Below are 27,704 nucleotides of genomic sequence, written 5' to 3'. Positions count from 1 at the left end.
CCCTCCGCTTATCAAGAACAAACTATTCCAATACAAACTGATAAAACATCGACTGGTGACAGATTGACCGGTTCCCCTCCTCCATCCCCCATTCCTCTCTGCTCCTTTACTCACTCACAAGAACAAAGTTTCCCAGGAAGTCAATCACTAAAGAGAGTCGGGCTGCACCTGTGCCGCCTGAAGATGCTGGTGGAGGACACGGGTCAGAAAGGAAGGCGGACGGACTCTTTCTCCTCTCAGCAGGCTGGAATAGATCAACAGGTTCGCCTCGGCACGACTCTCCTTAGCGCTAACATAGCAGACCTCACTTCATCTAAGCCACCTGCCTCTGACCTCCCTGAGGATCCAGCACTCTGCGTTTCTGAGGTCTGAGACCGGGGTCCAGATATTATTTTTACAACAGTCTTCCACCAGAATGTGTCTGGCCCCCCGACATTTCATAGCAGGACATTACCTGTCCGGATCACTAGAAGAAAAGTTAGAAAAAACAGAAATACAAAAAGCAGCGGTCTTAATTCAAACCTCAAACTGATCCCCTGCATACAGGAACCTCAGACTGAAGAACTTTCAGCCTCCAAGTCACTTAAACTGGCTCTTTTAAATACCAGATCTCTTTGTGCTAAAGCTCTATTAATTAATGATTTCATCACCGAGCATAATATTGATGTTTTATTTCTGACAGAAACATGGCTGAATGACAATAATGAAGCAATCGTACTAATTGAATCAGCGCCTCCTACATACAATTTTTTAAGTGAGAATAGAAAACATAAAAAAGGAGGAGGCGTGGCTTCAATATTTACAAATACCATGAACTGTGGCAAAATCTCTCTGGGTCATTTTATGTCTTTTGAGTATCTTGGAATTGAGGTAAAAGGCCACAAAAGAACTTTGATACTAACCTTATACAAAACTCCAACATATGTGGAAAATTTCTTTATGGACTTCAATGAACTTCTATCTCTCATATGCATTGACTACGATTGTTTGATAATTGTCGGTGATTTCAACATTCATGTTGACAACCCCCAAGACCGAGGGGCAAAAAAGCTATTTGATATATTAGAGAGTTTTGGTTTAACACAACATGTCAAACAAGCAACACACACTCATGGACACACACTGGACCTGGTTATCAGTAAGGGTGTGAATATTTCCAATGTCTCTGTAACTGATGTCGCCCTGTCGGACCACTTTGCTGTTATCTTTGAAAGTTCTTTATCCATTAACCCACTTGGACAAACAGCTACTATCACAAAACGTACTTTCACAGAAAACACAGCAGAAACATTTAATCAAATCTACTCTTCTTCCTCGCCCTTAAGCTATAATAACGTAGATAAGTTGGTAGATGATTTTCAGTGCAAACTTTCAGATATCATTGATTACATTGCACCCATTAAAGTGAAGGTTGTGTCTGGTAGGAAGAAATCTCCATGGAGAAATGCACAAACAGTTCTGTCTGCAAGACAACTCTGCCGTAGAGCCGAACGGAAATGGCGTAAAACTCAACTACACGTTTATTATGACATCTACAAGGAAAGACTACGTAACTATCACACAACACTAAAACTTGCAAGAGAGGCTTTCTTTGCAGATGTCATAAACAAAAACACTAACAACGCCCGAGCTTTATTTGATACTGTTGACAGGCTCACAAATCCTCCTGTGATGCTGCCACCTGAACTTCAATCTAATGCCGCCTGCAACAAGTTTTCCAGTTTCTTTTCAGAGAAAATTCAAAAGATCAGAGGATTAATCTGCACATCCACTCCAAAGCCAGTACCAATGCTGTGCCCAAACAAAACGAATGCAGGAAAAATGACCCAATTTCAACTACTTCATTATAAAACCCTAGAAGAAATTATAAGTCAATTAAGCTCCAGTTCCTGCTGTCTGGATGTCCTACCCACACATTTCTTTAAGAAAGTCCTGCCTGTCGTTGCTAATGATCTGCTCCATATAGTAAACACATCGTTGTCTTCAGGTGTTTTCCCCCAGACTTTGAAAACAGCAGTTATCAAACCACTGATAAAAAAGAACAATCTGGACAAATCACTACTGCAGAATTACAGGCCGATCTCCAACCTCCCATTCATCAGCAAAGTTATTGAAAAAGCAGTTTTTAAACAATTAAATAACTTCTTAACAATAATGAATCGCTTTGACTCCTTCCAGTCTGGTTTTCGTGCTCACCACAGCACGGAGACGGCCTAGTCAAAGTGTTCAATGACATCCATATAAATGCAGACTGTGGGAGAACCACAGTACTGGTTCTGTTGGACCTCAGTGCAGCTTTCGACACTGTTGACCATGACATTTTACTGAATCGACTGGAGAGTTGGGTCGGACTCTCTGGTCCAGTGCTCAACTGGTTTGAATCTTACATAAAGAACAGGAATTTCTTTGTTTCAATTGGAAACTTCTCATCAGAGAGGTCAAAGGTCACATGTGGGGTACCCCAAGGCTCAATCCTAGGACCCCTTCTTTTCAATATTTATATGCTCCCGCTGGCTCAGGTTATAGCAGGAAATAGGATTAGCTACCATAACTATGCGGATGATACACAGCTCTACATCACGATGTCACCAGGTGACTCTGAACCCATCCAATCACTGAACAGATGCTTAGATCAGATAAATGTGTGGATGGGCCAAAACTTTCTCCAGCTGAACAGAAACAAAACTGAAGTTATTATCTTTGGACCTAAAGAGGAACGAACTAGAATCAATGCTCAGCTTCAGTTATTACAACTGAAAACCAGGGATCAGGCCCGAAACCTGGGAGTAGTGATGGACTCTGACTTGAACCTTCAGAGCCACATAAAGACAGTCACAAAGTCGGCCTTCTATCACCTGAAGAACATCTCCAGGATTAGAGGACTAATGTCTCAGCAGGATCTAGAGAAACTCATCCATGCGTTTATCTTTAGCCGTATTGATTACTGCAACAGCGTCTTCACAGGTCTGACTAATAAATCAATCAAACAGCTGCAGCTGATCCAGAACGCTGCTGCTCGCGTTCTCACTAGAACCAGGAAGATAGAGCACATAACACCAGTTCTAAAGTCCCTACACTGGCTCCCTGTAGCTCAAAGAATAGACTTTAAAATACTGTTGTTAGTTTATAAATCACTGAACGGTTTAGCACCACAATACATTAAAGATCTGTTATTGCTGTACCAACCATCTAGACCCCTCAGATCTTCTGGTTCTGGTCTGCTCTGCATCCCCAGAACCAGAACCAAACGAGGAGAAGCAGCATTCAGTTTCTATGCACCACGGATTTGGAACAAACTTCCAGAAAACTGTAAAACAGCTGAAACACTGGGTGCCTTTAAATCTCAACTTAAAACCCACCTGTTTACAGTTGCTTATGGCAATTGATGCCTTCTATGTATTTGCGAGTGACTGGGAGTCATTGCGCGTATATAAAACCCTGTAAATTCTAGACTAACAGGTAACCAATTAATGCACAAAATCCGCGTAGGACAGCGAAAGTCCTAGCGCAAAATTTTTGCGAAACAGGCGGACGGAGCCTGGTGCTGCAAGGCTGGAGGCCTTGTCCTGTTAGGCTGTGATTTTATTATCTTTTTATTACTTTCTTTTTCTTTCTCACTGTTTAACCCTGTAAATTCTAGACTAACAGGTAACCAATTAATGCACAAAATCCGCGTAGGACAGCGAAAGTCCTAGCGCAAAATTTTCGCGAAACAGGCGGACGGAGCCTGGTGCTGCAAGGCTGGAGGCCTTGTCCTGTTAGGCTGTGATTTTATCTTTTCTTTTTATCTTTTTATTACTTTCTTTTTCTTTCTCACTGTTTAAAATTATGTAAAGCACTTTGAAATGCCTTGCTGCTGAAATGTGCTATACAAATAAAATTTGATTGATTGATTGATCCAAGGTAACGAGAGGGTGGAAAACACCATATGAGAAAAACAGGAGTGAAGATCTGTTGCCATGTTTGTACATTTTTCTCCCACCCCGATTTTTCAGACTTTACTTGGTGCCTCGATGGAAAGTTTTGTGCGCCGACAAAACTGCTGGTTTCCCGCGTGCCACCCCTTCAGATCCTCTGAGGGACATTGCAAAGCTACAGTGCAAGCATAAAACCAGCTAAAGAGGAAAAGAGCTGGCATTTTCCCTAAGGAGAACTGATAAACACTTTGACAGGAAAGGCCTGCAAACGACTGCATTCCTTGTTAACCTTGTAAGGCTATTTTTACCACTGAAGGGCCTGTTGAGCTGGCATCTTTTGTTCACTTTGCAGTGTGAAACAGGAAAGGCTGGTTTAAATCATGACCCTCCAAGACTGCGGCCTCTCTCTCAACCTCTTGTCACAGTCCAGGCCTCCATCCTTCTGTAAATCTGTTTGTGGAATGCCTTTATCCATCACTTCTCTCTCCAACTTTGTGTCCGTGTTGACTCAGAAGGGATGGAATTAGAAACTGAGCTCTTGCACAGATTTCTAGATGGAGAAAAAAAATCCATATTACCAGGAGTGAATCTGGAGAGTTTCCCAGGCGCTATCTGAGATCTCTGCCTGAATATTTTTAGCTAAATGCCTTTCTTTTCTTTCAAAAGGATGTTGGTTCTTTGCATGTTTGTGCAAGCTGTTTATTGTTATCAAAACAGATTCCTCTTTTTAAAAAAAATCCCCTCAGCCCAAAAGTCCCCCAAGCAGGCTGGTTATTTTCCTGATGCTTCACCAGTTGATCTTGTGTTGGTGTATAATTAGCTCCTGATTCCTGCAAGTGAGTTTTAGCATGCTTAGTCAGGATTTAAAAAGAAGCAAAAGGGTGATTCTGATGGGCTTACCGTCTGTTTATCTATATAAAACATACTTGTGCAGCAAAAATGGTTGCAGAAAAAATAATATTTCTACTCTATTTCTAAATTTTTTTCTTTATATTCTCTTTCCCTGTCAGAGCCTGGATGAGCTGGACGACGACGACGCAGGAGAAAAAGACAGACGTGAGGAAGAGGAGCTGGTTCAGGTCAACACTTTCCAGAATGAGTCTATGACGGCTGACCCGGCCACCGGCTACCTGCTGGTAAGAGCTTCAGATGCAGAGGAGGAATGTCTTGTCTATTCCCAGCCAGTGCGCTGCGCAGATTGTTACTTCTGTGCTGCCAAACAGAGGCACTGTTGCACAGGAAGACGCTGGCAGAGCTCAGCTGAGCTTGTGTGAAAAGAAAGCCGTGATTCAAAACACGAAGGTGTCTCAGCATTTCATCATCCCTGGGAACTCCAGTTGAAAGAGAAATGAAGAACCATAAAATACCGTTTAAAATGGTTTAAACCTTTAAGTTTTGGTGGTGGGATCTTTTTAAAACCAGGTATTTTGGGGGGGAAAAACCCGACTGTATTTGGGAACCTGTTTCCAGCTCTGCTTCTTATGATGTCTGTTTTTTTCCTTAGCTTTCCAACCAGCAGTGTGATTATTTTATTCAAATGGAATCCATGCAGAGACAGAATGCACTTCTTTGTATTAATTTTGATAAGTGGTCTGCAAAATGAAAACATAAGTGAATAAGTGAAAATGAAATACTTAAGTCATGTTTCAGAGCAGTTTATGTTCTACAAAACACAATCTAATTTCACCAACTCCAAATGAACACAGCGATTCCCAATAAAAGGCTGAGCACAGAGGGGGGTTGAAATCCATCACGCTGTGTCACAATGACGAAAAAAGTATTTTCTTTTATTTCTGACTGACATGAAAATTGCCTTCTTTTTTCTATTCTTTTTTTTTTAAGAAGAATCTTCCACTGTGTGACAACTCTGCATGGATGAAGGTTGTAGTCACGTTCCAGATGGATTGGCTGTTGTGCATCAATGGGCTTTATTTTGTTTTGGGCAGAAACTGTCTGAGGCTGTTTATACCGAGCAGAGGCTTGTGTATGAAATGTGCACACGAATACCATGCTTACCAGGAAGATTGTGACAGCACCTGCTTAGTTGTGGCTTTGATTAAAGAATAAACCAATAATCAAAAGTAAGGAATTTGCTAAACTGCAAACAAACAGCGAGGAGTTCAGCTTTGCCACGCATCCGACTTAGAATAGAAGACGTCAGTCCTCTAGTTTAACAAAAAAATCTTGCACGTATTAAACTTTACGGTGCGTTCACAGCAAACGAGTCCGACGCCTCAGGTTCGACACATGTTCACTCTGAATGCAGACGCTTGACATTTTGCTCTACACCTACCATCTCACGCGTCTGGTTTACAGTCAAAGTCTACATGGAAGCACGTCGAAATCGTTCGAGCTATTCGGACGCATTGGACACTCTTGACATGTCAAACGCTGAAAACGCGTTTGGTGTGAACGCACCATAAAATCAGAATGGACTTTTTTAAAAAGAGAAAAACTTTAATGAACCAAAAAGGAGCCTCTGGAGTTGTGCGCTTCTTAAAAAAAATGAAGGTGTAAGCAGTCCTTCTCTTCTCAAAGACTCCTCAGCCACCAAAAGCAGTCTCTCTGCAATATTACAAAAAGTCAAAAGATCCAAAAGTTAAGCAATTGGGACACACTTCATGCACAGCTGTGTTGGATGACTTTTTCATGGCCTGCAGTCAGATCATGAAAGTACTTTTTTAAGTAGGTTGTCGGCAAACATTGACAGATCTCCATTTAATTAATCCAATATAAACTGGCTATGTGAAGAAAGATTTTCAGCTGCTTCCATTCACTACTTCTTTGTTCTACAAAACAGTTGAATGGCTTGTTAATCAGGTATTTGGATGCTTAGAGAGGAGAGTGTGCTGAGCAGAAAATGCTTCTATTTGAAAGCTGTCAGATTTACATATTTGGTGTCACAAGTGCTTTTCTTTTTCCAAACTGATAAATTAAAGCCAGACCATCTTTATTATGTCACTTAAATTTCTGGCCTGCTTGCTAGATCTTTTCTGTCACTGCTTTAGTTTTGTATTAGGTGCTCAAATCGTGATATTGTCACTTGAAACAGAATAATCTAAGCTTCATTTTACACCTTCATGTATGTGCATACATAAACCAGATGTGCAGGATCTTCCATATCCATTCATATATAGCTGTCACTGATTTTTAAAACGTATATTTTTATTCTGACAGCTTGTTCCATAAGCAGCAGGGATACATTTTTTTACTGTGGTTTCCCTATGCAGCTATCAAACTGACATGTGAAGTAGGAGCAGCTTGAAAAAATAGTCGTGCCTGTCGAACTCCTTGTATCATGACTAGACAAGTGATTGCCGTAGCAGCAGTGTTATGATATACAGTTTTCACCTGCTTGCTGGAATGAAGATATCTGTAGGAAGAGAAGTGTTCAAGAGATTCTCAGTTCAGATTTTTTTACAGGGCTGCATCCGACTCCTAAATGTCTCTCCAGGTCTCGGAGCATTTATTCCAAACAAAACAAGCCGTATTTTTTCTTGTTTAGAACAGAAAGTCCAAGTCACGTCTACGAGCATGGAAAAATGATGTTTTTTTCTTTCATATGTTGTGATATCCTTCTGCAGTCATGTGGTCCTGCTTAACCAGCCTTACCCCTGCTCTGCTCTGCAAGTCCTACAGGAGGAAAAAGAAAAAAGATCCGACATATGGAACATAACTCAGGATTACCTCCTTTTAAAGTGGCGCCAGGTCTGTCTGTCTCACTCTCAACCCGGAGCAGATAACGTGACGCCTCTCTAAGTTCAGCTCTTTTTAACAAGCCTCATCTGCATTTTTAATTATCGCCTCTCGGTTCTGATGTAGAACAGATTTAAACAAAGAATTACTCAACATCAGTCATGTGAGATTTCCTGCAGGAGCAGCTGTTTTTTCATCGCATTTCTTGTTTCCGTCTGAACAAATACTTATTCACACCTCTGAATCACAGCTAAAGTGCTTATCTTTACTGTGAGCAATGAAAGTAGGGTAATGAGACACATACAGTGCTTGAAATGTGGGCTCTTAATACGTATACGTTATAGATTTTACTTTTTTTTTTCCTTTGTAACTTGGTTTAGGCTTATGGCTATAAAAACACCAAACTTTTCCATTGAAGGAGCACAATAGCCTCTCAAGTGGTGACGGCGAATTGACTAGTTTCTACAAATTTTGGTAAAACAAGGATTAATGGTGATCTGTGAAATTAAGGATCAATCCCGTTTGTCTAGTGGAAGCTTGGAAAATCAATTTTCTCTAACTTGCATCAGTGGAATGCCTGCTTGTGACAAAAACTATGTAAACACTCCCATTTCATCGGTATATTTTACATTAGCCAGCCGTGCTTTGGTTGTGTTACACGGTGACAGTGAATGGAAGCAGGTAAAAGTCTCAACTTTCCTAAATTATTAATATTTGTGTTGTACTCATAATGATTTAACTACATTATATTGATGTCACTGTCAAAATGTTAAGAGGATGCAGTTTGAAAGGAAGTCAGAATAGAGGTATACAATATTTCTCATTTGGCTCAGACACTGAGGAAAACAAGTTGCAGCTGCAGCTAAATATTTGGAGAGAGATATTTTTGATTTATTTAAGCAAATTTTTGGAAACCCCAGCTATAAAAGCCTTAAAAAGCTGCTTAAAATGGAAAAACTAATTTGCTTTAAGCACAAATGGAAATGTCTAAATATGATTTTTATGATTCATGCTTTAACATTTCTTCCTCTGAGAAAATGTTAGATGAGGAAAGGACACACAGATTTAACTCTCTTTTTTTTTCCCCAAGCATCACATTTAGCACCCCAAATGGAGACAACAGTTGAATATGTCTTCCGGTGTTTAGAGTGAACACTTGTCATGTTTCCACCTTCACTTCATCAAAGATTGGCATTTTAAGCTCTTTTTCTGCAGCTGGCATCAAACTCTGACAGCTTCTTAATAAAATGTGAGAACAGTGGAAAAAGCATTCCAACAATAGCCCAGTGAGGCACAGAGGAATCAGATTGAACCTTAATGTTTTCAGTTACATGTTGAGTAAATGTCAGCAAAAAATCTACAAATGTTTTCATTTAAATACACATTTTACTCTTTTAGGAGCCAGGAATTATCTCCCAGCATCAGAGCCTTTGTTCTTCTTGAAAGAGCCACATATGCGTTTTGTTTAAGCTTTTTCTACTGAAATTATTAAGTTCCTCAAGAAAAATAGAAAAGACAGAACAGAGATAAACATCGAGGATTATTTTGCTCTAGGTATGACGAAGGTATTTTTCAGATACGTTTGTGTCTGAGCTCTGTGCTGAAGCATATGGGGCGCGTCAAACCGGCCCAGGGATGATGAATAAATAGTTTAAAAGTGTTTAATGATGTGGCAAATAAAATTTTGGGAGGTGTTTTTGTGACGAGTGTTTTCCATTTAGGTTGTGCTACTTTTGATTTGTCATAGTCTGTAAATAAATGTGGGTGGAAACATTCTTATAAGTGAAACTTGAAAATTGTGTCTTGTCAACTATGTTGACTGTTGATTATTTTCCAATTTATTCCATGCATGATCTATTTCAAATTGCCTTCTGACTTTAATATACATTTCTGCAAAATAGAACCAACATCGAAGTAGACCTTCAGCAAAGGAGAACAAAAAGTAAAAGCTGGTTTATTTAAAGTATAAAATGTGTTTCACACTAACACAATATTGATGAGATTAAGTTTTAGTTTCTTTACTGAATGCAGTGAATAATCACTCTCAATCCAAATCAGAAACTGTTTAATAAACTACCAGCGTCTTTGTAGTCAAACTACTGCAGAATGACAGAATGAATCAAGATTTTTAAAACAAAAATATTCAGTAAAACATCTAGTTTAACATTTACTTTCGTACTGGTGTTTATAACTTGTCTTTTAATTAAATTAAAAGACTTTCACACCTGAAGGATCAAACTATAATGTTAATGAATTGAGTTAAAAGTAGTTTTTTTTTTGTTTTTGTTTTTTAGAGAATTGTCCTTGAAGTGCTTCTGTCAGCTTTCCAGGTCAGGTTTCATATTCATTATAAATACATTAATGTATTTATGACAAACTCTGGAAATTGTAATCTGAAAAGTATGACATTTTGGTCTTGTAATAAAAAGTCCTGGGTGGCAGGGTGCGCTCCATCTTTGTTGTTTTGAAAGTTTAAAGCGGTGCATGGTTCACATTAACTATTCTTTGTACAAAAAATACTTTAACATCCTTCTTCTGATTTCAAATAGTTATGGAAAACACATTAAAAAGAGTGACTTATAAGCTTAATCCAGTCAAAACCATAAATGATGACGTACATTTATATGGATTTGATTAAGCGAACAGATGGTTTTGTGTGTTTCACTTTGCTTACATATTTGGGGATGAACTTCCCTTTTCTTGCATTTGTGATTGATTAATTTCTGTTCCGTATTACCTCTGTTCATCTGTTTCAAATTACCTTAGAAACACTGCAGCAGCAGCAGTTTTGATTGCTAATGGAAGCTATTCAAGCTCAGTTCAGGAGGGATTTATGTAATTTTTTTCATACTTTATTCAACATGCGGCATTGTGTGGAGGAATAGCAATAAACACACATTTACATTTAGACAGCATATTTACTGAAATCAGTCTTTTTGATTGAGGTAAACAAGTCAGTGGATGTGTTTTGTAAGCACATGCACAATTATTTTGACCTTATATATGTAAAAAACAAACTGAAATATAAAAAATTATATGCAGTTTAATAAAGCTCAGCAACTTGAAGTATAGAGTAGCATATAGCTGAATAATCTTTTGTCTGGTGTATTGATGTCAAAGCAAGGCACACAATGAAAATTTAATGTTTGTGACTACATTTTGTGTAACTCTTAGCTCTACTAATTTTTCATGTGAATTTTTGCTTTTCTGTAGTTAAATCAAAGTATGTTCACACCCATTTCTGCATCAAAAATCCACCTCCTTGAAACTTAGTTCATGTTTTTGTTGGAAATGTACCAAAAATGTTGTCAAAATTCTACTTTTTTCATACGTCAGTCTTAAAGATGGCTGCATGTGTGAAACAAAAAAAAAAAGAGCATTGATGAAGGGAGTCTAGCGGAACAATGGCTCTTCAATCAACCGTCGGACCCTTCACTGCACAGAACCTCAGGAAAAAGGAGATCCGCATTCATCTCCCAGAACCTGCAACTCACACTTCATTTTTCTCAAAAGCGAGGTTTTCCTGAAGGCGACGCCACTCACTGCTGGATAGATCTAAACAATCTTCAGATCTTTTTTAGATTATACAATAATGGGAAAATAAGAGAGAGAAAACATCCCTTCCATGTTTCAAAACAAGATTGCCTTTTCCAACTTGAGGCTACAGATTCGTGGTGAACTATGAAATGAAACAAAGCCCATTTATATCAGCTCAGCAGCTGCTGCTTTTGAACTTTCATGCACAACCTTAAGGCTCTTTATAAATGCTTCTCCTGATGAATTTCTCTTATTTCTGTGGATGTCTTTTTGTTCTCATGGTGAGCCAACACAACCTTAGGCAGATGGAACGAACAGTTATATTTTTCTGCTAATACATTGTGCATGCAAATTAAACATAATTTTCCCCATTTGTTTCTGCAGGAAACCCCTAAAGCTGCTTCTGGACGTTTTAAGAGGTGAGATTCACATTTTGATTTTGATCAGGCATGAAGTGTAATTTTTGACGAATCTGTCAAGTGAGTGAAAAGAAGCCTGGAGATAAAGGTTGCAAGATTTTCTCTGAAACTGCTGGACTGTTTTGATTTCTCGATGCAGCTTGTTTCTTGCTGTTGTGGTTCAAGAAGGATGATGGCTGATGGCTGTTTTTTGAACAGTAGCTGACAGGACACCATCTGGACCTATGACACTTTGTTCAGGCCATCACTTCCCTGCTGTGGCAGACATGGAGTGCTGAAAGTAAATGGCTTGCTTTGAAAGGTTTTGTGGGAAATGACTGGGTCAGTTTGGTTTAGCTTTGCTCTGGCATTTGATGAAAGGCTTTTGAACTTCTTCTTCTCGAAGTCGACAAACATCAGCTTTGGCTCTTTTCCCGAGCAGACATATTTTCACTTCCTGTATTAGTTATTTTTCCCCTTGACATAAATCGCTAAAACTCAATTATTTATTTATTTTACTTGATAATGAAGGACGCAGTATTTGTTTTGCTGTCTGTGCACTCAAAGTGAGCAGTTCTAGTCCAACCCTGAGCCTGTTTCTCAAGCTGACATTCAATCTGTCTGTGTAATTATGGCTTCTGCCCCATCAGCTGGCCCGGCTACACTTGGATGCTCTGCAATTCTGCAACAGATAACCTGCCAGGTGGGCCGGGCCGCACAAGACGGCTAAAAGAGCAACAATACAAAGCACTCTCTAATTTACTGTCTTTAAAATGTTCCTGTTGGAAAGTGTGTTGTTCTAACGCATCTGTGTAACTTTAAGGCCTGAAAGATTTTTTTTTTATTACTTTTGAAAATTTAATATTAATCTATTTGCAGATTTCTTCCTTTTTTGCACATTTGTCACTCTTAAACATTTCAGATCAACAAAAACAACAAGAAAAAATCTGTCCAAACCAACCTGTAAAGGATGAAATCTTGCAAACAATGTTTTTGCATTGATATGAATTAGTTTAATTCAGCCCACCTGAAGGGTTTTCTAGCATGAACAACTTTGACTGTACCTCTGTAAATCCTTAAATAATATTTTAACAAAAAAAAGTTGTTTAATTACAGATAAATTCAGAAATACTTTAATTATGAATGTTGTAACTCATATCTTTTACAAATCTTCAAAGAATTCATTGTGGATGGTGATGCTGTGGCTAGGAAGGTAGCAGTCAGTTCTGCAACAAATTAGAAGAGGCCTCTGACTGAAGACAGTTGATGCAGTAAAATAAAATCAATGCCTATTTCTTTCCAGCACTTTATTGCTTTAATCTTAACAATAATGTATAAGAATTTTCATTTGGTGTTATGAGTTATATTGTGTTGAAATCAGTCTGTCTAGTTGCTTAGCATCAACATGTTTGGATTTCTACTTAGCTTTTAGCGGCTACATATGCCTTGTGGATGCATTCCCATTAAATTTGCATGTTTGCATCAACTAACTCAGCTTTGTTACCCATGATGGGGTGATGAACATCCTGCTTGGTGAAAAGCCTATTTTTATTTGGTACGCTGTCGTATTTCATTGGCCTCACTGACTCGCTTTCTAACCTTGGAGCTCTGAATGGAGAGATTGTTTCATGTTATCAGAGGTGAGCAGGCTGCAAATCCAGCGCTTTAATACTCCATCATGTGGCTTCAGGTGGAGATGTGGCTTATTCTGCATCAGTACATGAGTTTGTGGAAAGACGCTGGTATACCTGTGGCTGCTGCTGCTTCCCCTCCTGTTTGTGCTTCCAACCCTCTCTCCTGCTGAGGCTCCCAGGAGTGTGTGATTGGCTCTGCCTCTCGCGCTCTCAGACCGAACTCTGTGGGGTGCTAATGGGCCGCGGTGTGATATTTAGTCTTGAGGCCGTGGATGTTTAGGCTCAGCCTCGGCCCCTGCTGTGCATCCTGGAGAACCCTTGTTGGGTTTGTTGAGTGTTTCTGGGCGCCACTGAGACGGCAGGAATAGGTATATGAAAGGTATGCCTTTTGTTTTTGAGCTTTTTTAGAAGCGTCCTGTTCAGATGATTTTTCAGTGTGCTCATGCATTTTAAACGAAGAAAAGAGACAAAGGAAATGTACCTTGTCTGGGTGCAGAGAAGTACAAGGGAGAGAACTTCAAGGACTCTGCTTAGATCAAAAGCAAAGGATTCTCCAATCTTTGTTTTTTGTAAGAAGGAACAAAAATGAGCTGCTGGTTGTGTAAATGTCACAGTACAGAAAAACACCTGCTGTTCATGATAAATGGCACTGAAGCCCTGGAAACTTAAACACGGTGATAACCTAATGAGATTTCAGTTCTTAATTTTGGATTTTATACTAAATAATGAGCTGGTAAAAGAATTCATGCAGATATGCTGCTTGCAAAGTCAACACAATGTTGATTTTCAACATTCTCTGTAATTTCTAACAGATCTTCCTGTTGTAACATTTGTACATGTGGGCAATGTAAATTATTACAAATCATATTCCTGGATGCTTACTAATCCTATTTGTGCATACCCACACATGTATCCACTGGTTTACTAAAACATAACACCTTACCGCCATTAAAAATTAAGATTCCACCTTAAATTAAATTATCATATAAAAGTTGTGGTTAGAAGTTAACCAAAAATATGCACAAACATCACAGTTTTTCAAATTTATGTGTAATAGTTTTAAAAAACAAGATTAAATTGAGCATTTGTCCAAGGTTAGGACTCTGTGCAAACTGTTGAGCACAGTAGTGGTACTGTGGTACCAAGGATCTGTTTGCTGGTCCTTTGAGAAAAGTTAATTTGATTTGATGATGAATAAGGTGGACAGTCTGCAACGTCCAAATAACTCAGTGAAGAGTTAAAATGCTGGACTCATTTCAAAAAGGGAAATGTTTCACGCTGATATTTTGAAAGCAAAATAAAAAGGCGGTGAGGTTGTGGGTGGAGCACCTGGACCATGTGCGCTCCGCGTGGTTGTCCTGCCGTCTCCACTGCAGTTTGAGTCTCTGGCAATTGAATTTTATAAACCAGTCACATTTTTTATTTATTTATTTTTGGCTCTAGTGGCCTTTATTTGATAGTTAATTGACAGGAAAGTGGGTAATGAGAGAAGGGGGAAGACATGCAGCAAATGTCGCCAAGACCGGGAATCGAACCTGTGACAGCTGCGTCGAGGACTAAGGCCTCCATATGTGGGTTCTGCTTAACCCCTGCGCCACCACAGCACACCCCAACCGGTCACATTCTGCGGAGAAAGCAATTAAAGTTTCCCCCTTGTCAGTAATTATTTGGAAAAAGGTCTAAGAAATAAGAACTAGTTTGTGTGGCGCTCAAAGTGCATTCAGAAACCTCGAAATCCATTTTCCTTGCGACTCAAGAACAGTGACGCGCATTTGCTACTGCCACGCTAGGAGGCTTTTGAAGCTGGAATATATGAAATGTTTCTTAACCAGAAGGCTTTTTATACAGAAATTTCAAATCCTCATCTTTCTCTTCACCATTAAAAGAATAAGAAGCACAGGGGTTGTTAATAATTCAGGCCTAATTGAAAGCGCAAATATGCTGAAGATATTCCCACCTGTTCTTTTCATGATAGATGTGTCATCCTATTGAAGTTTAATAATGTGCCTCTGATTCATACCTTCAAACGGCCTCTGTGAATGGAGACAATAAGACCTAAATGTCACTCTTTTCTTTATTTTTTTTATTTTTTTTTAGAACTTCATGAAGGACGTGAAGTTAAAGGACCGATATATTAAAGTTGATCAAGGTTTAAATACGGTCTGTTTGAATTTGTTGCAGCTCTGCAAGGCAGGGGATGGAAGAGGAGGCTGGTGGGAACATCAGACAGCGAGAAAACCGTCACAGCCGAGAGGGCGGCGGTGCAAATCTGGAGAAGAGGGTGGAGGAGCTGGAGAAGGTACGTAGTCTGAGCTGCTGTTCTTCGCCTCCACAGAAGCACGAGCAATGTTGTACCTGTCATCACAAATACAGGTAAATATCAGCCTGACGACATCCAAAGGTTTGTGTTTCCTATGAAGGAAAAAAACGTGAGTAAAGTGAGCATCTGCTCTGATGCTCCAGGTGAACCAGCCTGTTGGCAGGTTTTATTCCCTGCCTGCTCCCTGAAGGTCAGAGTGTGTTGTCCTGTTCCTGTCACACAAGTGTGATATTACTTTGCTTCAGGTGGTGGATTATTATCATTCTGGGTGTTTTAATGAGATATTGTGTGACGGACCAACACACATTGGTGCTTAACTAAAGTAAAAAAAAATAAATTAATCTGCAGTTTTTAAGAACATAAAACCAAATATGATATATACACATTGGTATTCCCTTTTACTGTGATGTTTAAGTGAAATGCAGTAAATGCAATTGCATTCAGAAGTCACCAGATTTGAAACTTATATGTATAATTACAGATGTTCACTGAAGGTTTATAGATGATTTTGCTTGCCACATTTCTTTGAATGATCTCAAACACCCTCTTTATCTAGTAAGGACTCTGCTAATTAAATTTAAAGTAATTTTGCAAAAAAAAAAAAAAGTGCTGCATTGGATTCATGGGTTGAAGTTTTTCTACATGGAGTTTGCATGTGTGGGTTCAGCATTTTTTATTTGTTAAAGAATCACATAATGATGATTAAAATCAAAATTGATTGATAAATATTTCCTGAAATCATGCAGCCTTGCTCTGTGAATGCCTACCTGCATCTTAATAGAATACCAGTCACACTTGGAAAAGACGAGACAGAAAATGGAACAGCAGAGCACAAATCCCAATAAGCAATTTAACAAAGACCCCGCATCTCACCCCTAATCTCGTCGTACTCTCTAGTTGATATTTCAAATAAAAATGGGATCCTCCGTGTTTCCCTGCTCTGAAAGTAACTCTGGATTGTTAAACTTAACGCCTCAATAAAAAAGAGCTCTGTTCAGAAGATATGATCCATTCGAGTTCTTTGTCCAGCCGTTGAATTTTTGACTTTCTGCCTAAAAACTGTGGCAGAAATCCTCTGTGCTGATGGAAGAGATGCCCTTTACCAGTGCAGATATGTCTTTTGCTTCCACGGTGGAAAAACTCCACTCAGAATCACTTCAGCGTGACACGTTTCTCGGGGTCAAATGACTAAAAGTGCTTTGGAAGCAGTGTCTTGCACTCTCTATTTTTGGTGTGGGTTGTTTCTTACACTTCCACGCAAATAGCCGGGCTTGTTCGTCTGAGATTTTAACTTTTTAGATCCTTGGAGAAGACCAAATACGCCCACACAAAGTACGCAGAGGTTCCTCAGATAAAAGTTGCACATAAACACAAATAACCTTGAGACAGATCACATCAAACAAGCTAAACTTTTAAAAATTAATAAGAGTTTAGCTCCTATACATGCTTTGGTTTAAAAGGAACGGAAGAATCCTTTCTTCAGGTATCTGTGTGGGAGTTCAAAGACATAGTTATGTTCTTTTAAAATAATGGTTGAAAAGATTTTTTGTGTCCTCTTCATTATGTTTTACCATTTTCTGCACCTCTACTTGGTCACTATGGAGACAATGTCGTATCTATCTGCAACAGAAAACGTACAGTGTGGAAATAATGATTTGAGTTCATTAACATAATAAAAGAACAGTTTGAAAATGTTCATCTAATGTGTTCAGAGTCTCCATCCCACATGAAGAGAAATGGCTTATTTCAAGCTTTGGGTAAAGGCACACTTTAAGACTGACTTTCACATACAATTTTGAGGAAATAAATTGCTTTTTCAGATATTGTAAGGAACTGAATATTTAAATGATCCTACAACAATAATGTAAGTTTCCAACAACAATCAAAGAAATAAAAATAGAGATTTTCTAATAATTTTTGGTTTTCCCATTGGCTTTAGGATTTATTGCTCTTCCTTCTATTATCGTAATAAAAGACAAAACATGAATATTTCTAGACTTTACATCCCATTCTTGTTCGCATCAGTCCATCCTTTTGTCCTTATATCCTTGTATTTCTTCTTCATATCCATCTTTTATTCAATATGCATCCATTTGTTTTTTTTCCATCCATCCATGTATTCACCCATCCCTCATTCCATGAATAACAAAAGTTGTCCTTCCAAATGTTCATGCATCATCCATCCAGATTACTCCATCAGTCTATCTATTCACCTTAAATCTCTGTGTCTGGTTTGTGAATTCATAGAAAGCCCCGTCTTTCTATGAATTCACAGTGAATTTCTTTTATGACAGAAAAGAGCTGAGAAACTTTGGAAAATGTACAGGAACCCTGAATGGCTAAAATAACTTGCATACAACATTTGCTCGACCCAAAATTTCACATAATTGTACTATTTATGCACTATTTTCAAATGCATATCTTTCATGTGTTGGTGAGCCTACTAAGCTTTCTGCATGTATTGATTCTTTATGACCCTAAATGTGCTCCAGGAGCTGTCCAGGCTGGTGAAGGTCGTTCAGGACAAAGACGAAGTCATTGAAAAACTGAAGGAGGAAATCGAATTGCTAAACCTGGTGAGTGCAGCCTCCATTATCCTTATTACTGTAATTATAACATGCTCAAACGTCTGATATTTTGAGTCTTTTTGTCCTAGTAAGGTGTGGGCAGCCTGCGTAGGCCTCAGAATCATTTGGCATTTTACTGAAGTCTTGTATTACAGTTCTGAGGGTTTTGTGGGCAGAACATTTTTTAGTCTTTTATTCACATGCCTGGGATTTAAAGGCTGTTCAAACAGAAATACTTGAGTTTTAGGAATCACAAATTAAATAAGTCAAAAAGAGCTCAGGGTTTGTTTTGCAGCAGCAGCAGCTTGTTTCGCAGGTTTAAGGTTAAAGTCATGATTATAAACTTTCCAAATGAAGTTCACTCTCAACTCTTACCGTGCGATTTTACATTTAGTAAAAGTAGAACTAAAAGCCAAACAAAAAGATTATGAAATTACAACCGTACCTACTTGCTAATCAGTGTTGCATTGTCAGACTTCCTCTGGTGGGACGGCAAAGATTACAATCAACCACCGTTTTAGAGGAAAGATGTCATTTCACAGCTGGACTCCTCCTCTTAAAAAGGGTTTTTGAAGTTCATCGTACCCAGTAGGACACAGTCTTCATTTTTAAACGAATCCACAATCAGCCAGATCATTTCCGTAGATATGCTTCTCACAGTCGCTCTGATAGGTCACACTCAAGTGTGTCATGTTAAATAGTTAGCTATTATGATCAGATTTTTAGTAAAGTCTTTTAAAATCAGTGGGGCTCTCTTGAATGTTAAGTGTGCTTATTACAATTAAGGGCATCCTTGTGTGACTCATGATACTCGGATCAATTTATACAGCAATTTGATCAAAAATAACATTTTATGCGACAAGAATAAAGCCTGTTTACTTTCCACAAAATGCTAAAAAGAAAAAAAAGGAAATACCCCAACAATCCCAACTCAACTCTCACCCAATACCAGCTTTTTTCTTGATCCAAACGACTGGTTGACAGAACATCTTTTAGCTTCTCTCGGAGCAAAAATGGCAGATTGTCATATCTAAACTACTCTTAGAAAATTGATATTTTCTTTCTGTGGAGCCTAGGAAAGTCTAAACAGATCAAACCTGGCTGTCAGGGATGTGCATATTTTTTGGCAGCGAGTTGAATGAATGTCTCCTGGTTATTATCTGTCCACTTTTGTTATGACGGACGCCACGCGACCCATCTGTAAACACAAAGGATGCAATATTGCAGGAGGCATCACTCTGATAGCATCGCAGGGACACGCATCCTGTTATAGCAGTAGGGTTTTATATAAGGATGCTGGAGGAAGCATGAGGAATATCTGCGAGCGAAGCTGCTGCTGCTGCAGGGGCCGCATGTCGGGCAGGAGATAACGGCCGATCCAGCATCTCTGCAGAGCTAGATTGAATCCTCCGACGCCGTGGAAGTTTATTTGGGTGGAAAAAAAAAAACCTGATAACGCTCAGGTTCGGATTTGTATCTCCTCTTTGATAAGCTTTCGAGAGAGCTTGAGTTCACAAAAGTTCAAAGAGGCGTGTTATTGATCCTGGTTAGATCGTATTTCTAACGAGAAACATTCTGAGCCTCAAACTTGAAAAAACTTTAAAACAGTTGATATTTGCGCAATGCTAAGCATCAAAAACATCTGCATTTGAAATCCTTGCAGGTTTCTTTGAAAACAACTTCCCTTGCATTGTTCTTAAAAGAAAAAAGTACCACAGTAAAGATTAGGTACTTTTAGGACAAGTCTTTAATTTCCTCCTAATGTTGTTCAGCTCATTTCCAACAACAACACAATCATAGGCGGTGATGGAGGCGAGAATAAATGAGAAGTGTCAGCTTGATAAGTGAGAACTGTTGCAACTTGGAGCCGCCGTCATTCGCAACTAATTGAGGCTGTCGATGGCTAATTTGCTGCCTCAGTTTTCAGAGTAAACCTCGTTTTAACTTTCAGACTTCAACCCAGGCAGACTCTCTCAGAGTAATGAAGAGGTTGGGTGTGGAGTATTCATGTAGAAGGTACAGACAGTGGTGCGCTGTGTCCTCTCCACAGGACCTGGATGAGTTTGAAGATGAAAATGAGCAGCTCAAACAAGAGAACAAGACTCTGCTGAAAGTGGTGGGACAGCTGACGAGGTAGAGCTGCTCTGATTGGTCCAGCGACTCGATCCGTCTGCCAGACATCCTGCTGGAGGTCAGATCCTACGACGTGGCCTTGCATCCGTTTCATTTGGTGTAGATTACTTTAGCTTATCATCCGTCTTGTTGAATGCTGGTCATTTGCCCCCTTTTGCTTTTTATCCCTCCAGTTTTCAACCACCAAAGCAATTGGATGTTACATACTGACTTTTTCCACTTCATAGCTGAAAAAGGAATGCTATGATTGTCATTTTCTATAATCTATCCTTTAGGATAGTATCTCCAGTATCTAGGAGGTTGCTTATACTATGTAATATTTTATAGATGTAGATCTTCATTTGTGAATTAGAACCAAAATAAAAGGAGTTAATATGTAATGTGAGTTTTCAGGATAATAACTTAAATTTAATACAATTTTTATGGTTCAGTGATCATTTATCTTCGATTTATGAAGATAATAAGTATAAACCAATGCCCTGAGGCTTTAGGAGAAGGGTTTAAAATTTAAAGAACATTGGGTGAAGTGGCACATATTGGTATGAAATGACAAAAAGGGGCAAATTGACCTTTTGAGAGTTAAAAACAAAAACACATGTATACCAATTGTTGTGAAATCTAGGCTGAGTGGTGGAGGTTGTCTATCTTCTTATACATATTTAATGTAAATGTATTGTACATAGCCTGTTTAGATTGTTCTTTGTCAAGATTTCTGTCAGTATCTTAAAAGAAATAAAACTTTGAATGTACATGCAGGAATAACTAGGCACAAGAAAACCTGTGTAGTTACGGAAAATCTTTCACACAATCTTTAAAAAAAATAAAAAAAAGATCTACAGCATTTGGACCAAATTAAACATTCACTGCGACAGTATCACCAGCCAAAGTGGGCGCAGTGCCTTGAAGTGCATGAAACTTTTCTCTTTTCCTTCTTTCAAACTCGTTGAAGCCTGGTGCTTTCTCGAATAAATGGCATTGGTACATTTCAATCCAGCAGGAGCCTCTTTACATTTTTAATTTGGTAAATATGTCCAACTGAAATGAAGACGCTGAGCTTTACGCATTTTATTAGCATCTTGACTCATATTCTTGTTGGTGTCAAAAAGCTTTAGGGGTGTTTACATGTTACTACAGGTTTTTATAGTTTTTTATTTTGGTGCTTCTAAGCTACAAGAGAACCACTTCCTGCGATGAATTGCTGGAACAAACTGAATCTGCTTTGTTTAGTTAAGGGGCAGTCTCGGCCTTGTAAAAACATTCATAACCAGTGAACTTTCCCACATTCCGTTACATCACAAGCATCACTGGGATTTCATGAGACGGAGCAACACAAAGTCTTGCAAATGTTTTTACGAATGAAAATGTCAAAAGTCTGGAGTGCATTTGTATTTGCCCGTCACCCTCCTCTAAATATGAAAGTCAACATTTGTACAAGAATAACTACATATGCACAGATTAAATTACACATTTCTTTTTAAGACAGTTTGGTTTCACTAGATTTTATTTAGAGTTCTCAGAGAAAAGGGGGGGCTGAATGCAAATGCATGCCACACTTTTCAACTTTTGTCCTTTAAATATGTTAGGAATCCACACATAATTTTCTCTCTACTTCACAATTAAGTGGCCTCTTTGTGGCCGTAGCTTGAAAAAAAATATGAAAATGGCTATGAATACTTTTGCAAGGTGCTGCATATTGAGATCATTTTACTGCGGGGAGCTTCTTGCTGCAGCAGGTAATCTTAAAGCGGCGATGCATTCCCACGTTTTGGGGTGAAAGACCAGCCCCTTACGGACCAACATCGCCGATCTATTTCTCTTTCCATTACTTAACGCATGTACAGAAGATTAAGTCATTTAATAAAAGTTTGATTATCTCTCTCAGTCGACTCGCTTGTGTTCATTAACGCTAATTCGATGCGATGATACTGCTGCTGAACCGGTAATGCAATGTGACGGTGGTGGTGGTGCATGTAGGGGGGGTTAGTTCCTCCTCTTGGTTCTCTGCCGATAATGATTCAACATGTCAATCACTAACCTGACTCCATCCGAGACATTAAAAAGCCCTATCTCACTTATTATGCAACTGAAGCGCATTAATTCCCCCCACCTAGTGACAGAGCAAGGAGGGAAGAATCTGTATCTGACTAATGTTCACTAAATTTCCAGATAATGGCCTCTTTCTGTGGCTGGAAAGTGCTGGAGGCTCTCTGCGTAATCCCTATTAGCATTTTTATGGAAAGTTGCGAGGTTTGTCATTTTGAATAGCCACAGAGGGCACAGACAATCCATATCTGCCTTTGGTTAGTCACAATAAGCTGCCATTCAGCTCTCAGCAGCTCCATCAGACCTCCACTGAAGTTCAGACACTGTCACAATGCTTTCAGTCTCATCATAGCTCTGTAAATTACAGGTTTCTCTGCATGTGATGAAATGGTTTGTCAGCACTTCTCTGAAGAGGGTTTTTTTTTAAAGCTTTTCAAGACAATGTTTGCATCAAGTTGCAGTGTGGTCTGGGAAAGAAGACGTACCAATATTACACATTGGGAACATTAGCGGAAATTTACTGGCTCAAACCTAAGAACACATTGTCCATTCCCACAAACATCTAATATTTATCTGCTGTGTGCACATATTGACTTTCAAATTCATTTTATTTTGAGCACCACCTTTTAAAGACAAGCTCAATTGCAGCAGAATGATTTTCAATGTCAGTTTTTTTTGTTTGAGATTTCGCCAGTCATTTTGCTTCATCTGCTTTAGTTTCAATACAAATCTGGGACTTAAGTTATACAAATATAAGCCTCGACTTTTATAGAAAAGCTGCAATAACTGATTATTGCAGTTAAAAACAAAAATTGTGAATAACCTGAAGAAAATTTGTGAGGTTAAGTTAGAAGAAAAACTCCTGGTTGCTTTTTCTTCCTACTGAAGATGTAGGTCCTACAATAGGAAGGACCTCAAACTGATCCCGACTGCAATTCTGGATGTTAACGGCTCCTGACCTTCACACTTGATGCATTTTAAGATGACAAATGGAGAGTGTGCCGTGATAATGAAGCCCTTTTCTAATCTCTCCGACCTTTCGATGCACCGTACAAAGCTAGTGGCGTTCACTTGGTCTGTGTTATTGTGCGGCCTGAACTTTTTTCGGCCTAACCTCTGACTCGACCTTCTGAATGCTAAATAACTGAATCAACTTATTCATAATAGAGAAAATTCCCATTAGTCGCAATGTAGCTCTACCGTTGCAAAATATAACAAATGTTTTTGACACCCAGTTTTTTTTTCTTGAAAAGCCCAAGACTGCTGAAGACTCGGGACCGGTTGTAAAAGATTTCACACTTTGTCCAAGGTTGACCATCCAGCAGGACAAATGTACTTACCTATATGTGTTAGAAGTGCCTAGTCAAAGCCCAGGTATAAATTTCCATTTGAATCTGTGACAAAACTTTTAAACTGTTACTCTCTTGGAGTAAGAAAACATTTCACTCCTGCATAATTAAATTGATAGATTTTAGAAACATTTTTAGTAGCTATATAACTGCTACATGTGATAACATGTGGAACTGTTTAAGGTGCATGAATTATTTATCCGTTTTTGGTCTTTCCATCTAATAAAACATCTAAGCACCACATTTAAGTTCAGTAATCATTATCTGGGATACAAGAATGTGCATGCATGTTGTATCTTTCTCCATCTTTCTCTCTTCCACAGACCACATTGATACTTGAGAGACCGATGAGCAGCAAGCCTTATCTTGTTCTTGGAGATACCTGCAAACATTTTATCCGTTAGCTTCGTGTTCTGGCTTCTCTGCCCAATCTTCTCCATCTCCAGGGTCTCTCGGTGCAGGAAGGCGCTCATCCGCACAGGACACAGCAGGGGTCAGGATGCCTGAAAGAGGAAAAACAGATGGGTAGAACGACACTTGATGCACTTTTTGCAATTTCCTCTGACCGTTCCTACTGCCCTGCTTTATCGCAGCAGATACATTTCCCCAACTGCACTGGGAGAATGACCACCAAGCTTTTAAACCTCGAACCAGAGCTGGTGATGAAACGAGGCTTTAATAAATGTCTCCTTATGCTTCCAGTATAAGCAGCAATCTTTGAATGTTAGAAGTTACTTCAATCTTTCAACATAAAAGTGCTGCTTTTTTTTTTTTTTTTTTTTTTTTGAACTTGTCTGAACTTGTCACCATTTGTTCTGTTAAACCCGGCATCACACCGGAGGTGGAAAACTGCAATAATCAGACTTCACTTTGTGAAAGCTTTTTCCTGAATAACTTCCAGCCACATGTGGAGCTGCCCTTTGTTGAAATTTTCTGTAAAAGTCAACATGGTACTAAACGTTCACAAACGGAAAAGAAAATCAACTGATGATGGTCCAATTGCCTGACATTTACCAAATGGCATAATTTGGCTCATCAGGCTAGAATGCAAAATGTTGTTTTTGATTATTTATTTTAGTCTCTAAATGTTCGAGGACTGGGATGTGGAAATATTTATTGCCAAAATTATGATGTTGATGTTTGTTTTAGCCAGGAATGTGGATAAAAAGCTCTACTCTTGGATTCCTTTGAAATGCAAATTACTTTAAATATGGTTCACAAAAAAGTTTCCTCCTAACATTTTAGACTAGGCACAATTGTGCACATTTAAGTGAAATGATGTTTTAATTCAACAAAACATTTCCTTTGCAATTTAGTAATGGGCAAAGAAATTATTTGATATATATTTTCTACGGTCATTTTGCAAAATGTAAATGCAAAGAAAACATAAGATTTGAGTCACTCAGAAATATGTTGATCTTTACACCTCAGCAAATGGCTACAGACACTTTGCTACTTTCCTAAATTTGCTTGTACCTGCAGTGAGGGCAACAAGTAAAATGGCTGGAATATTTTCTGGTGACAAACTGTGAAAAGTCAAAGATGCAAAGAGTCCTGACAGCAGAGGAGGTTTTACAAAGTCCAAATGGGAAAGAATGAAACTATTGTCAACTAATTTTTTACCTACACTGATTACATTCCCAAAATAAAGGTTGGAATTCTTAATTTTAGTTATGTTACTTCAATAAAAAGAACATTTATTTTGAGTTTTCTTTACACATTTGGTTCAAATATGGTGTTTAAAGCTCTGTAAAATGTCCGATGTCTTGCATTTCATTTTTAACATTACACTAATTTTGCAGCGTTTTCATATTAATTGAAAATGTCCCTCCTTATTCTATTTCCAATAAGACATGGGGTTTAATTTAATCAGTCCTTATTAACCCTGGGGCACTTGTGATTCCGGCAACCTAATTATTTTATTAAATTTAAGTTTGAAAATAAAATATGTGCTAAACTGTTTAGTGCCTTTCTAAGACGGTGATATCCTGTTGGGTAAAGAATCAATAATATAATAATGCTTTGCAAGGATTCTTTATTGTCATTTTGACTTTTAAGTGATTAAAACAGCAGTTTTACAAATATAACTTAAATTAAAGGTGTTCCAGATACATTAACACGCAGGTTTTACACAGTGTTGAAATGCACAACAAATTTAGTTATTGCCTCACATGGATATTGATACTCTGTTACTCATCGCTGTGTCAAAGGTCGAGTTTAATGGGTTGTAAGAGTTTGTGTCTTGGCAAAGAAATGAGCTGCCGAATTACAGACCGAGTGGTTTCCAAGGCAACTAGAAGTGCATTTCCCGATCAATGTATAATTGTCTTGATCACAATCATCAAAGCTCCCCTCTTCAGAAACATAGCCATGACTCCTGCACTGTTTTGACTGTCAGGCTTTTGCCTTATTTCTGAGACTTTGACCCAACAGGACCAGTACTTTCTGAGGACCAGTACTTTCTGAGTCCAGTGCTGCCGTTGGTCCAGTTGTGGAGCTCCAGGAGTTGCATCGGCGCCCGGTTCCTGCTCTTCACCAGCGGGTGGCAGCGTCCCCAGCGTGCAGTGGAGACTCCGATTGTGTGTTCAGTGATCCTTGGAGACAATCTTCCCTGGTTGAACACCCTCATAAAATATTATCCAGTCTGGGAATCTGGAGCCGAATCCTTGTCATGACAGATGTAATTTCATATCCCACCTGTGGTTAGTTGGACTCCCTTCCTCATGTGTCTGTTGTTGAAAAGGACAAACATTACATAACAACCTGCAAACCCCTGTAATACTGCACATGATATTTTACACCTGAATGTTTTTCTTTTTTTAATTATTACAGAAAAATTTGGCCTCGTTGTTGCTGCGCCCATCATTTTTCCACATTTGCTCATCCATGTTAATAAGCCCAAACCTCCAGAGAGGGAGCAGTGTGAATTTCAATGCTGCTGATGATTCACAAAGTCCAAGCCAGGCAGAAAAGGAGGCGGCTCTGGGGAGCATCCGCAGCCTCTGAAGGTCACTCTACGCTGTTACCATGACAGCGCGGGCCTCCCTCTGACAAGTTGTTGCCGTTTGTGTTTTTGTGGCGTGACTTAAGAGAGGGCTTGCGTAGGGGCTGCGTGCAGAAGCAACACATATGCACATGCAAACGCCTCGCTCCTCATCAGCAACACAAACCCAGCAGGAGGGAGGCAGACATGCATGTTCAGGCCCAGAGCAGCATCTCGCTCTGAGAGAGGATCCTCCCAGCTAATCCAGAGCGTTTAGCGGCAAGCGGTGGCCGAAGTTTCACCTCTGTGGCTTCCTGCGTGTGAATCGACTCGGTGCAGATGGATTAGACAGACACTTGTACTAATTACCCATCTGTCATCCACACTTTACTCTAGACTTTAAAAATGCACTCTTTGTCCCTCCATTCATCCGTCGGCCATACGCCGCCTACGTATCTATCTATGGAGTTTGTGCATTAGCAGGTGGTCACTCTCAGAGTAGGAAGAAGAAAGGGGGGGATGGTCATCCATATATTCAGGTCCAGTCCCATGGTGGTCCCTATTGGGAGTTCACAGGAATCCCTAACAGGGCAATTATCCCTGATAGGTTTAGGAAATGTCTTGGAGGACTTGGGCTATGGATACATGGTAAGAAATAACTTAAACTCACAAAAACACTATTCATTAGGTAATTAATGGAATCTTGAAAAAAATTAAAATGTCTCGTCCATCTTCCACATCATGTCAAGGAACATTTGCCCCTTTTGTTCTGTCATAAAATAACTTTAGTTTAACGAGGTTAGCAGACTCTCCCTGATGCACAGCCGTCTGTAGGTCACATGGGTTCGAGATCTGGTCCTAAAAGAAAACTTTGTGGAGTGGATTCACTCTCATCTGAGCAGATCCAAAAATCCAAAAGGGGAATTCAGAGACGCAGCCGTGATGTCAAAACAAAGTGTTCAGCACAAGCTCCCAGCAAACAGAGGTTGCTGCTCAACAACTCAGTGAACTGTTTGATTGTTGTAGTTTGCGTTTCAATTTATATGTATAGGATTTTCATCATACTGACTGCGGTTTGATTTTCGCCAGTCTATAAATAACCCAAGCTCAGTAAATCAAAGACTGCA

The 27,704-nt window shown here is 39.1% G+C and overlaps 1 protein-coding gene across 1 annotated transcript in view; it reads left to right on the top strand.

Annotated features, from left to right (window-relative positions):
* Window positions 1-22,083, top strand: part of pawr (PRKC, apoptosis, WT1, regulator) — a 57,445-nt gene extending 35,362 nt beyond the window's left edge. The window contains exons 3-7 of the mRNA XM_014988504.2: window positions 4,928-5,053; window positions 11,535-11,569; window positions 15,364-15,481; window positions 17,995-18,078; window positions 20,120-22,083. Of these exons, the coding sequence (XP_014843990.2) occupies window positions 4,928-5,053; window positions 11,535-11,569; window positions 15,364-15,481; window positions 17,995-18,078; window positions 20,120-20,206 (450 nt within the window). The 3' untranslated portion in view covers window positions 20,207-22,083. The remainder of the gene's footprint in view (window positions 1-4,927; window positions 5,054-11,534; window positions 11,570-15,363; window positions 15,482-17,994; window positions 18,079-20,119) is intronic.
* Window positions 22,084-27,704: the final 5,621 nt, after the last annotated feature.

The sequence above is a fragment of the Poecilia mexicana genome, unplaced genomic scaffold (genome assembly GCF_051168715.1).
Source record: "Poecilia mexicana isolate PSO_F unplaced genomic scaffold, ASM5116871v1 scaffold_23, whole genome shotgun sequence".
NCBI classification, from domain to species: Eukaryota; Metazoa; Chordata; class Actinopteri; order Cyprinodontiformes; family Poeciliidae; genus Poecilia; species Poecilia mexicana.
This window is presented reverse-complemented; position numbering and strand designations above follow the sequence as displayed.